At 42.6% G+C, this 17,284-nt stretch overlaps 1 protein-coding gene across 1 annotated transcript in view; it reads left to right on the top strand.

Moving 5' to 3' along the window:
• The window catches only part of LTK (leukocyte receptor tyrosine kinase), a 110,025-nt gene that overhangs the window by 80,621 nt on the left and 12,120 nt on the right, over positions 1-17,284 (top strand). The window contains exons 11-22 of the mRNA XM_075425833.1: positions 2,504-2,605; positions 4,570-4,747; positions 5,282-5,432; positions 7,469-7,600; positions 8,151-8,307; positions 9,144-9,326; positions 9,867-9,965; positions 10,436-10,588; positions 11,334-11,444; positions 12,088-12,274; positions 13,115-13,205; positions 15,613-15,677. Coding sequence (XP_075281948.1) covers positions 2,504-2,605; positions 4,570-4,747; positions 5,282-5,432; positions 7,469-7,600; positions 8,151-8,307; positions 9,144-9,326; positions 9,867-9,965; positions 10,436-10,588; positions 11,334-11,444; positions 12,088-12,274; positions 13,115-13,205; positions 15,613-15,677 — 1,609 coding nt within the window. The remainder of the gene's footprint in view (positions 1-2,503; positions 2,606-4,569; positions 4,748-5,281; positions 5,433-7,468; positions 7,601-8,150; positions 8,308-9,143; positions 9,327-9,866; positions 9,966-10,435; positions 10,589-11,333; positions 11,445-12,087; positions 12,275-13,114; positions 13,206-15,612; positions 15,678-17,284) is intronic.

Raw genomic sequence — 17,284 nt, 5'->3', positions numbered from 1 at the left:
AAGACTGTCCAAAGAGAGCTTTTGTATAGCGTATCTCTGGTTCTTGACTTTGGAGTTCCCGGCCCAGCAAAGTCTGGTTCTGTTGACCTGCTCACTGGTTCTGTCTCACTGCTGCTTGAGGTGAATGGTGGGGGGTGGGTCAAGCCTCGTTACCGCCTCGTTTCACTGATTTAGGATGATGTTGACTAGAAATGCAATAGACCAGCCAAAGGGGTGATGAAGGGGGAAGCTGGTGCAGCTTCCACATTCTCTGTCCTACTCCAGGACAAGCTGGAGAGGCTTCCAGAAATATTCTTACCTGCATCAGTAAGGTGATATCACTGAGGAGACCGTGCATGCTTTCATTATCCTGTGGGGCACCTTACTTTGATTAATCCTGGCCACAGGACCACTGTGTGTTTTTTCATTACGGTCCACAGACAGAGAAGTAGGACTGAGTTACTTTAGTTTTTGCCTGCAGGAGGTGCTCTATCTTTCTCCTTTACACTTCCCTCTGTCCCTTTTCAGTGTGGAAATCAACAGCATTAGGTAAAGCTTGGAGAAAGGAGTCCCGTGCTCTTCATATTTTTCTGATATAGGTACACCTTAATACGAATTAAGTTTGTTCCCTTCCATTCACTTACAGTCAACATGCTGGCTGTCAGAGGAGGAAGTGGGAGCTAAAACTGACTGGAGCACTAGCCTCTGGGTTCCAGGGCTGCACCATGTTTGTGGAAAATGCCACCTTACAAATTCATGTCTGACAGTGCATAAAATACCAGCCTTCTAAGAGTTAATGGCTCATGTGGACAGGGTGAAGCTCAGCCTGTCTCGCAGCTTGTCTGCTGCTGAGCACGAAGAGACAGAAACTTCCTTCCAGCGCATGAAGATTTGAGACTATTTGGAGAAGGAGGAAAGATTGTTTGTTTGGAAATGAGGCATTGCCTTAGGATACTCAGTTGGGATGCTGCAAAAAAATCCACACAGACACACAGACCGACTGTTTCAGAGTGATTTACATTCCTTTACTCTTGCAAACCTAGCCAGACTTCTTGTACGTCTCTAAGTATCTGAAATTGTTGTGACCTTTGGGATTCACAATTCAGGGCAGGCCTTGGGAGACCAAGCTGCTTTTCTGGCTATGCCTTGTCTTTTTCATTTGGTTTTCCTTCTTGTCTTTGATCTAGATCATTTGTTTTGGGTTGATTTCATTTTTCGCTGGCTTGACAACTCCATCTATTGAAGTTCTCTATCTCAGTATGAACAGAGTGTGTCAGTACAAAGCTCCCTTTTACTTCCATCCATCAATGTGCTTTCAGGCAGACTTGGGGGGAATATTCTCAGGAGTAAAAGCTCAGCAAGGTCTCCATGCTTCAATTAGTTATTTGGCCTTTCTGACACAGCTAACAAGGGTGTTAATTATCACTATTTAGAGCAATGGCTTTGCAGCAGAGATAATTGTCTAGCTGGAACTGAGTGAGTCTCTTTTGAATAGAGCATCAAACAGCTGTTAGGTTCTCTTAACTGGAATAAATTGAAATATTCGTAATATTTTTCAGCTAATGAAAAATGTTCAGTATTAAATTAACTGAGGGCTCGTAAAATGGAAGGAAGTCTCTCCTTTTTCATATAGAGATTTTCGAATCAAAGATCTGCATAAAAATTGGTAATTTAACTCTTGAAACAGGATGTTTGCAGATGATAAGGGAAGGGTTCAGTTATACTTTTTCCTGTTGTAAGGCATCTTTGGTTGTGTGGTGTTCTCAATGTGTTCAGATGCTCTGGATTAGCAATTGTTTTGAAACCCCTCCTCTCTGAGAAAGGACTGATTTTTAAAGGCCTTTTTACTGGTCAGAAATGTAGTGGTTTTCTCTGTGTTGTTCAAAAAGGCTTGTCCAAAGATTTGTGGCTTCTATCAAGGGTATACTGCTGTTTCTTAGCTGTGTATGTTAGTGAGACAGGTAATTTTATTTAGTATTTTATTCTCTAAGCAAGATCTGGGGTGCTCAAACTTGGTTGCTGAGAGGGGATTGACCTGTTAGGCTGATTTACTTACCATGATACCATTCAGAACTAATTGTTTGATCATGATTTTTGCTATCACTCTCCTTTACACCTCCACTTGTTTGGCTGTCCAGAATTGTCACCTGGCCCTTTGACCAGCAGACCATCAATACCTGGTGTCTGTTTTCCCCCACTACACTTTTCCCAAAGTCTCTTGTGGTCATCTCCACGGCAATTGGCTGGCCAAGGAGCTTATCCTGCAGACGAGCATGCATGGGATGACAGGGAGAGTTTGTGTTCATGTGTATTCCCACTGACTTCAGCACAGGTGCAAGCAGCTAACCCAAGACATAGGCCCAAAAGAATAATAAAAAAATACGATTTTTTAAAACATTTTTTCTGCCCAAGTTATTATTTACTTATTTTAACAAAATGGTTTTACTTGTTTCATTCATATAATCTTCAAATTTTCCATCTCTCTTTTCTACCATTATCCCATCCATTCTACAAACTATTACAGGAAGACAACCAAACCATTCTGGTGGCAAGCACCAGTACCCACGGGAAATTAGTATCCTGGATGAGCATCTTCTGAACCCCCTGGAAGAGCCCTCCCTCCCAGGTAGATGATTCAGTACTGAAAACCTGTTTCTTGACTGTAAGTGGTGACTGCCTTCCTATCCTCTGTGTGTGATCTGCCTGCCTGATAGCAACAGAGCAATGAAGTATTATCTGTCCCAAAGATGTGGAGACCGTGTCAGGTAGTCTCTGTTTGGTGATGGGGTAGCAGTTTGCTGGAGCCCAACTCACCAGTCCTTGAAGAGCAGGACCTCTTGAAAGAAAAGCGGAATCTTTAAGTGAAGAAGATTCAAGTAAAAGCAGAAGCTGCCTGACTCAAATCTGGGGTGCAGAAAAGCTAGCCCAGGAGAGAAAGACATAGACCGGTACAGAAAGCTGGGGATAGACAGAGATTTACTGGGACTTGGTGAGCAGTGAAGATGAACCAAATGGGTGGATAACAGGAGTGTAAAGATGAATATCCAGGGAGGAGAGGTAAGTGAGAATCTGGAAATCCACTGAGGAGTAAAACTGAATGGAAAACTAGGAGAACAGGTGACACTGGGGACCAGTTTACCGACAACAGTAGAGAATGCCATTCTGGAGGACAGAAAACAACTGTGTGGATGAGAAGAGCTGTCTAAAGGAGGGCCTGAGGAGGGGAGGTTGTGCTTGGGGCTGCTTTGCTGCCAAAAATTACCTGTGTGTGACTGCACCACCTCCTGAAGACTGTCCACCTGCAATGAGACAATCTGTACTGCTGGCAGTTCCTCTGTTAGCTGAAGAGGCAGAGATTTCTGTGAAGTAGCTAGCACTCTTATCCCAATGATACTCCTGCGTGTTCACAGGATGACATCTGTTGGGGAAAATTTTGCTTGCTTTTTCCTTTAAACAAGACTTTTTTTAAAGGTTTGTGGTTTTTACTGCTATTTTAATCACTCAGCTCTAAAACAGTTATGCTTTTGACTCTGGTGCTTGTGCATGCACAGTTTTTAGATATGTTTTTGAATAGTTTTATTCTTAGGCCCCATGTCGTTCACCGGAGAAGATGGATATGTTTGATCTTGGACAAGGGTTGTGAAATAGAGCAGAATGTTGTCTGCTGCGTTGTTGTAGAAACAAAAGAGTAATGCTTAATAAGAGCCAGGAAAAGATTTGCTTGGAGGAAAAGGGCCCCTGCTGAAAGTAGCAAGAGGTGGTCCTCTCAACTGTTGCTACTGCCACAGAATTCTTGTGGAAGCCTGAGACAAGTCAACTAAAACTTTCACCGCCTTGCATAGATGGTCACTAGTTGTATGTTTTCATACCTTTATTTCTGTGTATATGCTTCAGTTCTGATCTGGAAAGTTGAATAATATCTCCTTGCTTCATACTGGCATTGTAAAGGGAAATATGATAACGTCTGTGAGACACTTCGATAAAACCCCTCAGAAGCTCCCCCTCACCCCCAAATGATGCATTTATCTGCAGTCCATGATTATTATTAAATAGTCTGCAGGAAATAAGGTGAGAGGGGGGAAATAACAGACAGTGACTATATACAGAGCACTAGTTGTGCTATGACTAGAGTAAGGTTGGGATAATATAACTACTCTGTGATCATATAATTAAAGGTGGTATCTTAGTGGATTGTATTACAAGGGAGCTGCGTTAAAGTTGAACAGATAAATTTAACTTTAGCATGTACTGACTTTCAGGTCCTCAACACTGTAAAAGCAAGTTTAAGCATTTTTTTGTATAATTATAATCCATCAGGATGTGATCAAAAGCCCTGTAGATGGCATATACTGCTGCAACATGGTCTTTCTCATGATCATCTGATTTTGTATAAAAATCGTTAATGTTCTTTGTGAATAATGATAATGTGAATTTTGTTTTTGAAGGATCATTAAGGAAACATATCAACGGGATGAGTTGTTTGTTTCAATGATACTTGCCCTGTAGTTATATAGTTCTGTGAGTTATTGCACACGTCTGAGGAATAAAGGGAAGTTCCCTCTGCCCCAACTCTTGCTGTTTTGGTCACAGGGGATGCACCTGTTGTTCTCTGGTGGTTCACAACATGTGGTGCCAGTGGTCCACGTGGACCAACTCAAGCTCAGTGCGACAGTGCCTATAAGAACAGCAACGTGACAGTGACTGTGGAGAAAGAGGGCAGGCTCCGGGGAGTGCAAGTCTGGAGAGTGCCAGCCACAAACCGATACAGGTGACTATCAGTGTGTGCTGGAGAGGCAGCCACATTGAACTACTTTGTGGAGTTTCAGCAAGCAAAAGTATGGGACTGTCTATATTCAGTTGGGTGGAGGGGGCAGTGAAGTAAGAGAGAAGTAGCAGCGTTAGCTGTAAGGATCTGTGTCTGAGCTACTGCAAAGCACGGAAGAGTGGAATGGTGACTTAGAAGAGATCAAACAGGAGTGTGTGTGGGCATGTGGTCAAGTGGAAGTGTTGCCATCATTTCAGTCCTGAATCCTCAGTCTTCTAGATTTGGCTATACCAGCTCATGCTATTTGCTCCTGAAGTCTCTGTCTCCAGTGCTCTGGTGTAGAGTTGTTCTGTCCTCTTGAGCAGCCTCAGCTACATGGGCCTCAGACAAAGAGTAGCCATGAGATACTGCAGCAGGGGAGCCTGCCCTGAAACAATGCCTGTTTGGAATGCAGGCTAGGGAGAGCTTGCAGATGGAGTTCCTCTGGACGTGAGAAGTACGAGATTTGTATCTTTAACTAGTTACTTTTTCTTCCAGGATTTCTGCCTATGGAGCGGCCGGGGGGAAGGGAGCCAAAAACCACAATAAGAGGTCCCATGGGGTCTTCATCTCGGCCACCTTCCAGCTGGAGAAAGATGAGCTGCTGTACATCTTAGTGGGGCAGCAGGGGGAAGATGCCTGCCCTGGGGTGAGGACTGCACAAGCACATGTGGGCAGAGACTTTGCAGATACAATTCAGTGAGATTCAGTGGGTGGCTTGAGGTTTGATGATGAAAGAAAGAAATCCGAGAATCCAGCAATGAAATCCAGTCAGGAGACTGGGAAGAACCAAGAAACCAAGTTAGAAAGAATCTCAAAACAAATATAAAGAACTCTGAAAGGAAAAACAATCCCAAAATGCACAAACACATATGAAGCCCACAGGAACTTTGCTTTAAGCTCTTGGTGTTTGAAATAAATTCTTCATCAGCTTGCTTATGCTTATTTTAAGCAGGGAGCTAGTAGGCAAGAGTTGTGTGCTCCCTCTCATATTTTCCTAAAGCCTATGTTTCTTTCTGTCTGCCAAGATTTCAGATAATTTACTGTTATTTATAGAAGCACCCAGCAGCATTGTGGCTGCGCTGTGTTAGATAATCTCTAAGCTTAGAGACTAAGGTCTGAATCCAAAGCCTGTCAAAACCAGGGGGGATCTTCCCAGTAACTACAGTGGCCCCTGGATTAGGCATTTGTAATGACAAAAAAACCCACTCATGAGAAACAGAAATTGATGATATGAATGCTTATACATGTATCATCTAATGATAGACCAAATGATTTGAAAGTCCTTTTATCACTTAGGCTCAAAAAGTTGCCTCTTTTTGCCTCTTTCCAGAAATGTGATCTGTCAGCCCATGCCTAGGAACAAAGCTGTTTTATCTTTTCCCCACAGATAGTCTGCTGAGTTTTGGGATGCATACACTATTCTTGTAAGCATTCGAAGTTACTCTTTACATTGCCCAGAGCATATAATGCCTTACCCAGATACTGCAACAGATTCTACACCCAGCCTTTCTTCACTTTAGATAGTAAAAGAATTGTACCTATCTAAATAAAACATACATTTTTATACCTGCGGTTCCCTCTCCAGTGCACTCCCTATGCTTAAGTCATAACCTGCAAAGTTGTCCATTATTGCCTTGCATTTCATGACTTGTTCTCCAAATTGCAAAGTATAACCCAACACTAACTAGTTCACTTTGGCAGACCCTGTTGGAAAAAGTTTCCATTCATTTTTCCCACTTCCAAAGCCCAAGTTTCTTTGGCTTTGGAAATCCTGATGAATCTATATGTTGGGTAAATAATGTTTGTTTTCCTTTCTGTGAAGAAGTTCTGCAGCTCCAAACCTGTGTTCTCTCTCCTTAGATCTACCCCAGTTGCTTTTCCCTGGTCCTCAGCTACTTTGTCATCTTTCATCCTCTTTGAATGAGAGGACACAGGCAGTAGAACTAGTGCTGTGCTCCTGGCCTTGATGTGTGACATGACCCACACAAGCAGGAATTTCACCTGCACTGAGATAACATAGCAGTTACTGAAATAGTTCAGACTTAATCATCTGAGTGAAGCTGGGCAGATTCACAGTCATTGAAACTCATGGAACCTAGTGTCACCAAAAAAAAAAATTGTCTAAGAAGGCCGCTCTTTACTTTTTCAGCATTTTCAGTGTCCTCTGGTATTTGGCTGGAAGAGGAAGCTGGGACTCCAGATTTCTGTTCCAAGATGTGTCAGTAGCTCACTCCTAACTATGTGCAGATGACCTCTGTCTGCTTTGTGCATTTATGATGACCTTGAGAACTACCTAATAAATACTGCAGTAAGGAAGTTCTGAGAATTAATCCATAATTCAAACACATTTTATTGTTCTTGGGTATAAGAAGTTCTAAATATGCAAAATATGAATTGTGTGATATCAATAGTGAGTTATTGTTGTATTGCTTTGGGTTTTTTCTGTGATTATTTGTATTTTCATTTGCATGTGTAATGTGTGTTTGCAATTCAGAGGTAACAGACAGATCCATCCCTCAGCTGTTGGTCCTTGTAGAAGAGTTCACCTTCCACACAGATAATATATATACTGATTTATGTATGTCTGATATACATCACAAACAATATTATACTGAGAAATACAAAGAGCTCTCGAGAGCTGGACTTTGCTAATGTATGAGCGCATCTCTTGTCTCCTTTCAGGGCAATCCTGAAACCCAGAAGATCTGCTTAGGGGAGTCATCTCTCATTGAAGAAGATTACAAAAAAAAAAAGGACCTGAAGGACTGGGTTGGAGGAGGTGGGGGTGGAGGAGGAGCAACTTACATCTTTAGGGTAAGTATTTCCTCTCTGCATCCTGCCTGAGCACTGTCCAGCAGAGCAACTAGCTTTCACTGTCAATCATGGTATATGATATTCAGTTCTTAAAAAACAGGTGATGGAAAAGAAGTATGTCTCCTGCTCTCTCTCTCTTTCTCCCCCACCGTCCCTATCCTTCTGTTTGTCTTTATCTTTTTTAGTTTAAATTCTTTATCTCTTTTGATAACCTTGATCGTACTTGTCACTGTTATTAAGAGAGCTGAACTGACTCCTTGATTCCTGATAGCTCAGGTCTGGGAATCACACCAGGATCCCACTTTAATACTGGCAGCAGTCCTACCAAAAAAAACCCCCAAACCCCTGGTGTTCAGTTAAACAGTTCTTTTTGTACACAGAAACACTGTGTAAAACGTTTTTGTAGTGCAGTTGGGAGACAATCAGTAGCATTCGCCTGGCTTCAGGCCTCTCTTCTTTGGGATGCTTTCATGGTTTTTGATGAGTTTATGTAAGTTCACATATCCAAGGGATGTAAAGTTTTTCTGATGTTTGATGGGGGGTTTTCCAGCAGAAGGATGGGATTTTCGAACCTTTGCTCATCGCAGCAGGAGGAGGAGGAAAAGCCTACCTGAAGGCTCAGGACAGCTCCCTGGATTACGTACCCCTGGAGCAATTTGAGAACAGCACCACAGTACCTGGAGTCAGCGGGAGGACTGGGGCAGCAGGTGAGAGCTAAAACCACACAGGGTCTGAACCAAATGGCTGAATACACAAGTTGTCCTATAGGCATGAAGTGAGGGGCTTCTCTTTGGTCTTTTGGAGTTTTTCTCTGGCAGTAGTTGTTAGAAATATGCTGGTAGTCTATAAAGCATGTCGTCTCATGTGCTGTGTCACCAGGTGAAAAAAGAAGGCACAGGTCAGGTGATGAGTGCTCCAGTAGAGGCTATTCCATAGGAGGACTCCTCTCTTCTTTGAAATCACTCAGTGAAAATGGTATTTGGGGGATGGAGCCCACTCCTCTGCACTGTAACAATGGCCTTTGAAGAGAAAACATTTTCCCTGTTACTCCCCTGAAACCCTAACAACAGGAGTTATATTGTGGGAATTGTACCAGAAATGGAAGCTTGTTTATAAACTTGCAATAGCTGTGCCTGGAATCCTTATAGAGGGGCCACTAGAGGGAGATGAGGAAATCCAGTTTATTTTTTATTTCCCTGGGGACCTCAGCATCTCACATGGCTGAAAGCCCTAACCAGTTATCCCAAAGGAGAGTGGTGGACTTCCTTATTTCCCTAATGCCACTAGAAATTGGTGCAAAGGTGCTGGTTATGCAGCATGTAACACAGGTTGTGCATCAGGTTTCCACTTTGTTATTATCTGTAGCAACAAGGAGCTTGTCTGTTTATTCTCTTATCCTTAAAGAAGGAGTTAACTTGAATGCAGGCACTTAAGAAATTATTAAGGGTCATTCTTTGTCTTTCTACAGTATGTCCCCTACTTTCTTCTGCTTGTGCTTCCCTCACCTGTTTTTGTTTTGTTTCCTCACTCTCTGACTGTGTAGGTGGAGGTGGTGGCTGGGAAGATGAGACTTTGCTTCCTCAGGCTGGGAAGTCACTTCTGGAAGGTGGAGAAGGGGGTCAAGCTTGTCCCCAGGCACTAGCCAAGCTCCAGTGGGCTACCTCTGGTGGTTTTGGTGGGGGAGGAGGAGCTTGTACTTCTGGTGGAGGAGGTGGAGGCTACAGAGGTAGGTCTGTTGGAGGAATAGTCATGCCGTGTAATTTTGTGCACTTCAGAGCACCTGCAGTTAAGGGCTAGAGCTCTCAGTGCAGAGGTACACTACTGCAGAAGGTCATACGCGAATACTTCAAGGTGAACAGTGTGAAACCTGCCCTGCTCTCCACCATCTCTCTTTAACTGGGGAAATCAAGGTTATAGAAGTATTCCTATGTGATTTAGTACTCATTCCGTGTGCTGAATCACCCCTTCTTTCACCCCCAAGTCGCCCAGGGAAAATGTTCCATTTCTTTTTTTTTCTGTTTAAAGCAAATACGTTTTTAGTTTGCTGAACTGAGAAACCAACAATGGAATAAGTCACTTCACTAGCCTTGCTACTGGTTGAGTCAAGTGAGCCTCACGCACCAAGGACACTGTACATGTTAATATCACTGAAAGCTTGCAGAATGACCTTGGGTGGTAAGAGCCAGGAACAAATGCAGCATTTCAGAGGCATCACAGTTTTGCAGCATGCAGCACTGATCAGCTAGCCATACTCTTCTTTCCTTAGGAGGGCATGCCTCCGATAATGATGATATCACAGCTGGTGGGCAGGATGGCATCTCTTTTGTGAACCCCATTGGAGAGATCTTCTTGCATCCCCTGGCAGGTACAATACACTTCTTATTCCTATTAGTTCTTCCTCCTTTTTCATTCCTCCTCTGTATTTCCTTTTTCCTGCTCCGTCTCCTCCTGTCTTTTTTTTTTATGCATTTCATTCAGGCATATTTCACTCTGCAGGCCAGATCTTTAGCTGGTCATTTCTTTAAATACATCTGTAGTGCTCTGGGATCTTTTTCCTCTGAATCTCTAAGGAGAGACACCAGGCATCAAGTTTACTGCACATCCTCAGTCCCAGACATTCACTTCAAGACCTCTCTGTTTACCTGAGGGACCCAATCCCTTCTTTCCTCCTGGGCTCCCTAAGGTTTCTGACATGTGTCCACACTGTGTTGGACTGTCTGCTCTGCTGCAGAGAAGGGGAGAAGTTGTAGGTACCTGATCTATTTTTTTTCCTTACTGGAGCAAGATGGGAAAAGCAAAACTAAACGTGCCTGCTGTGTCTGGTTCCTTATTCAGCCATGGAGAGTCATGGTGAGGTGGAGGTTCAGATCTACCTTAACTGCAGTCACTGCCACTCAGACAACTGTAAGCGGGACCCTGACACCAACCTGCCTGTCTGCCAATGTGAGATGGGGGCTGTGCTAGCCAACGACAACGTCACCTGCACTGGTAAGATGTGAAGTTTTATCCTCATTGCATAATGTCTGTATTCTTTGTATCGTCTCTCCTCCTGGATTTTTGATGGTAGATTCCCGAAGTTACAGCTAGTGGCTCCAGTGAACACAGTGTTATGAGAAATGTCAGTCAAACATGTGACTGAAAATTCCTGATGTCCTTTGCTTACATGCTGAGCTGCCTCTCTGTCACCTTCTCCAACATTCAGGTTTGGATTAGGTAGAAGGTAAACATCTGTAAAGACACACGGTGTAAATTTCCTGAATGGGCACAGTGTATCAGATATTTAAGCGTAAATACCTCTCCGGTACAACATAATCGGCTGCTGAGTTACTTAAGCCACAAATTACTTCCTTCCACAGCAGTTTCCCACTGTGCCTGTTCAGCTGATGCCTGGTATTCACTGTTATTTCTTGGCACTATCTCTTGGAATTCCAAAATATGAAGACTGTAGAGATTTTCAACTTGTGAGCAGTGATGTTACCCCTTTATAAAGAACTGAAGAATGGATGAGAAATTTGTGTTTCATCAGTTAGTTTTCTATCTTCACAATGCTTCTAATATTATTTAGGTATTTTTTCAACCTCCAGGGCTGTAGAGTGATTTGCTGGAATTTTCTTAAGATGGTCTGGCCCTGATCTCTGTATTATTTTCTGAAATAGGAGCAACCTTCAGAGGGATGCTTTACAGCAGCTCTGGTTGCTTTCTGACTAATGCACCTCTGTTTTTCTTTTTCCAGTGCCCCAGGGTCATATCCCAGAGGGACACCTGCCTCTCCCACTCCTCCTAGCTGTGGTGGCTGTGATTGTGGTGCTTGGAATGATCCTCACTTGTGGCAGCCTATCTATCAGTAAGAAACACTTACTCCTCATCACTGTTTGACTTCGCTTTTTCCAGTTAAATTAGATGAAAGGAGACCACCAAATCACATGCCACTACTTTTAATACTTAGAGCCAGAGCATTGTGGTCTCCCAAGCAGATCAGAGGGACAGGGAGAAAGAAGTGATAGAAAACATCACCACCCCACAGTTAGGCACAAGCATAGTCCCAGAGGGTAAGGACTGCTCTGTCCTGGCATTTGCTAGAGAGAAAAGAGTTTGGAAAGCCCTCTTAGCAGGCACCTCTTTAGCAGCCACTGCTATATGGGCTGAAGTCACAGTCTATAATTAAACATATAATTCATTCAGGGAGATGGTATGCTTTCTTCGGCTCAGTGACAGCAAGATGTCTTGTGGACCACCCTTTCCTCAGCCATCGTACAAAGAAGCAGAGGGATACCTAAGTTGCGCCCAGGCAATTAGGGCTCTGCAGGAATCAGACTGCACATCCGGTATTAAATCACTACAGAGCATGGAGAAGAGCGTGATACCGGCAAGCTAAAGATGCTTCTTGAGCATTTATAATTATGGAGTTTGTTTCTTTCTCTTCTGTGCAGCCAGATGCACAGGTGTTGATCTTGTCTGTGCATTGTTGTTTGTCTCCCCACCTGCAGTCTATCACCTTAAGAAGCAGCAGCTGGAAGGAGCCAGAGCACGACTGCAGAGCCCAGAATATAAACTGAGCAAAATCCGCACTTCAGCCATCATGACAGACTACAACCCCAACTACTGCTTTGCAGGGAAGGCTGCCACTCTGAGTGAGCTGAAGGAGATCCCACGGAAGAACATCTCTCTGCTTCGGTAAGGCTTGCTGCAGGGGTTGCTCTCTGGCACAGGAGAGGAAAGGCAGCCTGAAGCAAAGGCAGAGGTAGGGCTTACATGTTTGTTTTACTCATCATCACGTATCCAGGACAGGAAAACAAGGTCCACCTGTCTGAATAACTGGAAAGCACCTAGTCCAAGCCAGCTAAAATGTGATAGATGGGACACTTATTATGTTCTCTAAGATATGTTAAGCTTTAAAGCAGAAGTATAAGTTCATGAGTCTCCTGTTCTGTGTTCCCACACACAGTATAAGGTATTTTACCTCTGTGTTTTTATTGATGTTCTGGATTACACTTGCCACCTGGCAGTAACCCCTTTCCAAATTTATAGCAGTATTTCTTTTTCAGCATTTCCTGTCACAAGGAAATATATGCTAGTTTGGTTGCTCTTTGGCTCCATACTATCCAGATGATATTGATCAAAGTTAGGTAAACTTCAGAAGGAAAAACTTGATCATTCTTATGTGCTATCTTGCATCATCTCCTGAAGACACCAGCTTGCAGCTACCTTATTCTACTGTTCTCTAGTTCTTACTTGCCTTGCTATTGCCATACTTGGTGACAGGACCCTAAGACTGAGCAGGCTGCTCTATTTGTTCAGAACCATTAAGGATCCAGCCTCCCTTCTTTAGTGACAGTGACAGAAAATACCGAGAAGTTGTTTTCAGGAACTTTGAGATAAAAACAAAACTGTTGTTGATTTCATCTCTTACAGCAGGTTCTATTGCTATTCATGGACTGGATGAAGAGAAGAGCTTGGCCAGCACTGGATCCAGCGGCATAGTTACATCTGTTCTCTCTCTTTTTTTTCTTCCAGGGCACTGGGACATGGTGCATTTGGTGAAGTTTATGAGGGAACTGTGGTAGGCATTGCAGGGGATCCCAACCCTCTTCAAGTGGCTATCAAGGTCAGTTCCCACAAATTTCTTGTACAACGATAGTTACCCGTAAGAGCCATAGTATCTTATTACTATTTCAGTTGGAGATTCACTTTCATCACATGCATAAAGACATATGCGTGTGTGTGATGCGGGTTTCCACACATTGCCGCATCCGGGAATTATAAACTTAGATTTTTAAGCTGTATGGCACTAGCAGCAGGTTGAAAGTAAAGCATCTGTCTTATTTGCTGCATGCCTAATAGCTGTAAGTTGTGATCCAACTAGGATGAGAATCTAAAAAGGGCAATCTGTTTTGTAAGCTTCATTCCTGTTGCTCAGGAGAGGTAGAATCAGTGCCCTCAGATGGGAAGTTGTGTGAATTAGTCACCTGTAAACTGCATAATATGATTAGTCAAAATAACATAACAAATTCTCTGTCAACATAAATAAATATAGCTTCCTTGAAATCAACACAGAACCATCAGTTCACCCCAGCAGAAAATCTGCCACAATGGCTTTTCTGCCACAATGATTTATAGATCTGAGTAGTCAAGAAACAAAAGAAACTTAAGGGGAAGAAAAAAAAAAGTAGCAACAAACAGACATTTTGGGGACATTGCAGACTAGAAGGGGATTTCTAAATTGTGTAAAGAAAATATTAGTATGAAACATTTATGTGACAGCAAACAGTAAACATTAATAGTAATGCTTATATATTATTATTTCTGCATTTCAGTGATTTAGAGTGCTTTCTCCCAAGTTTTTTGCATGACATTATCATATTTAAATACTTGTATTTTTTCTCAGATAGATTTCCTTTATACTGAGAGTAGTGTTCATCTACCATATGTGAAACTTTCAGGTAGTCTCTTATTATCGCACAGTGTTAAATATGCTGCTGTGAATATATATTGTAATATCATGCGAATTTCCATGTCATTAATGGCAGGAGATAACAGGCTGTTTTTCTGTAAAATTACTGCTGTTGCCTCAGGATTTGCCAGTTACTCAGCCCTGAAGTTAAGGATGCTCATAGCTTCCTTTTGTTCTTTTGTAAGCTTGTGACTCAGAGAACCAAATCTGTGAGTTCAGGCCAAAATGTAGCCTTCATTTATAAAAAGATATTCTATTGTTATTCGCCAGGTCTTTCAAAATAAAAAAAAAAAAGTGAAAGGATCATGCATTATGGCATTTTTTTATGTACTTCCCTGTGCCACTGAACAAATGTGCATAAAAACCCAGGACAGACACTAGCAAGCAGTTGTAATGCACAACCCGGTTTCGGGGTCCAGAGTGGAGGAAGCCCCACAGCCCAGTGGCAAACAGAAGTGGATCGACATGTTGTTCAGCTGTGATAGTCCAGTGAGCATGTCGCCGGTTTTGCAAGTCTTAGCACTGATGGCGACTTGTTAGGGCCCTGTCTGCCCACCCACCCACTTGTTCACCCAGTTCACAGTAAAGTGAACACCCTGAACACCATCAAAATGCTGTCCTTCTCCCTGGCTGGAAACTGGTAGAGTGTCCATGAGACCCAAGCTGTGGCTGTGCTCACCTTGCTCCATGAAGAAGCGTATATCAGTCCTGATCTGACTTTACAGAAGAAGCAGGTGGAGACTGGCAATAAATTAAAAAATATATTTACAACATACTCCACATTGTTTGTGGGTATTCCACCAATTTAATAGATCATCTGCGCTGTCCTTTGTGAGGCATTCACTTATTTGAGATAGCAAAATGCAACCCTGACTTCTGTAGCTCACATTGCTGATGACAAGAACTGGTTCTGTGCCAGTCTCACCACCCTGAACAGTAAATGTCCCACCTCTCTGTGTGTAGTTTGGCTGCAGGCACTAAACACAGCTGTGGCAAAACCATCCTGTAATGTTAAAACAGTGGGCACAGTATCAGGTGCTGCTTCTACTGCTGCCTGCGCTCTCAGTTCATGTTTATCAGTGGCAGATATTGTGCAGATCTGCTGGCAGGAGAGAAATCTGTAAGGCCACATGACACAATAATTTAAATTATCTGGCTGTAAGTGCCATACGACATGGAAGAATGTTCTGCAGTGTGGACATATAGAAAAGGGAGAATAAATTAACACCTGTCATTTTAAAGCGCTTAACTAGATGTGTAATTCCCCAGCTAACGCCTTTCTTGATGTGTACCTGAAGCTGTTTTGCTCCAGAACACTGCATATAGTTAAATCTCCAAGTCACCAGTTTTCTGTTCTAGCTTTAACTACCAAATGGGTTACGTGGAGCCCAATAAACTGGGCACTGAAAAGACAAGGCCCTCCTCTTAGGCTCCTGAAGTCGTTCACATGTTACATGCTCATTCTTTTTTTTTTTTTTTTTTTTTCTTATTCCTTTGGTGGTCACCTCAATATTCTCAATTCTTTGGTGGCATGGTCCTCACTGTCTGGACCTCTTAACAGACCCTGCCAGAAGTCTGCTCTGAGCAGGATGAGATGGATTTCCTGATGGAAGCATTGATTATCAGGTATAGTTTAAGGTTTTTATACTGATGGTGGGCAGGGGGAAAGGGAGTAATGCAGGTAATAAGAATTATTAATCCTAATTAATACTTGTTTGGGTTTAGAAAAGAAATTCAGCCTTGTTTTCACCAGATGGTGTTTTAGTAGCATATGAGTTACTGGTTTCCGCTACTTATTCATCTCATACAAAGTAACTGAGGTTCTTTTGTTGCACATCTGTTGTGGTTTAATGCCAGTAGGCAGCTCAGCCCCACACAGCAGTGGGATACGGAAGAGAATCAAGAGGGAAAGTTTAAGAAAACTTGTGGGTTGAGATAAAGACAGCACAATAGTTAAGCAAAAGCTGCGTGCACAAGCAAAGCAATGTAAAGAATTCATTGGCTACTTCTCACTGGCAGGCAGGTGTTTAGCCATTTCCAGGAAAGCATGGCTTCATCACACACAACAGTTACTTGGGAGGACAAAATTTCAATGATGAAATGGAAAGCAATAGAAAAGCTAAAGATTAGAGCCACCTGTGTAATGATGCAGAAGTTCAGCCTCTGCAAGACCAGCACCAAAATGGTAGGCTTACATGCTAGGGCTTAAATTATGTAATCTCTTGCAAATAAAAGTAGAGTTTTCATAAGAGCAGGGTTGGCAGCTGAAGAAAGAGAAATTGTGGAAAGCTTTTCCCTTTGTGGCTTTCAGTCAGCAGCTAAGCTTATATGCTGCCTTTTTGCTTTTCCTATCTGTAGTAAGTGCATTTTGCAGTGAAGCTCCTAGGATTTTACCCTTTCTTTGCGCAAAAATAGCTGAATGAGATACTCTGAAACCTCTGTAGGGATAAGGTAGTGAAGATGGCTCTGTGTGTATAGCTTGCACTGGTGAAACACAGCCCTTCTCCCAGTGTGGCCACTTCTCGTAGATGTGTTCTAGCTTTTGATTTTTTGCAAGCTTGACAGAACCTTTATAGGGTCTCATCTGCATGACCTTCTGACAGTGAACTATAAGATCTATAAAACCTGCCTGGAAAAGATAACAGCCAGTCATTCCTATTACCACCTGTAGTTCAGGTATTCCAGTCTTGGAATTCACTTCATTAACCCAAATCCTTAAGCTTAAAACAATAATATAGTCAAGCATGACTAAAAGTCAGGGTTGATTATAACTAATTAGAATTTATGTATTTTTAATTTGTGCAACATGAAGATCCTCTTCTCATTGTCTGGCCCAGCTTATACCTAGATGCTGTTTTTTTGCTATTAAAGCATGAATCTCATGACGTAGTGACACTTTCTAAGAACCTTGGCAGCTGAACAGGAGGTAATACTGATGTATGTTTTTTTAAAGAGCAATTTCAATTGATTACAGAGTGCTTTGATACACTTAGTAGCACACGTCCCTTTCTCTTCCTCAGCTTCCTTTCTATTTTTAGTTCCTGTATTATCCAGGTAATCACTATCCAAGGGAAGATACTGCATTCTAATGACCTGCGTCTTACTGAGCTTCTTGACAGTCTCGGCTTTCTTTTGTAGGCAGTAGAAAGCTATCACATAAGCAGCTGCTGCAGTAGGTATTACCTGAGTCCCTCTTTGGCAGACTAGATACTGAACTGAGTTCACCAAACTAG

Source organism: Opisthocomus hoazin, chromosome 7, assembly GCF_030867145.1.
Source record: "Opisthocomus hoazin isolate bOpiHoa1 chromosome 7, bOpiHoa1.hap1, whole genome shotgun sequence".
Lineage (NCBI taxonomy): Eukaryota > Metazoa > Chordata > Aves > Opisthocomiformes > Opisthocomidae > Opisthocomus > Opisthocomus hoazin.
The sequence above is the reverse complement of the archived record's forward strand: the minus strand, read 5'-3'. Positions and strand labels throughout refer to the sequence as shown.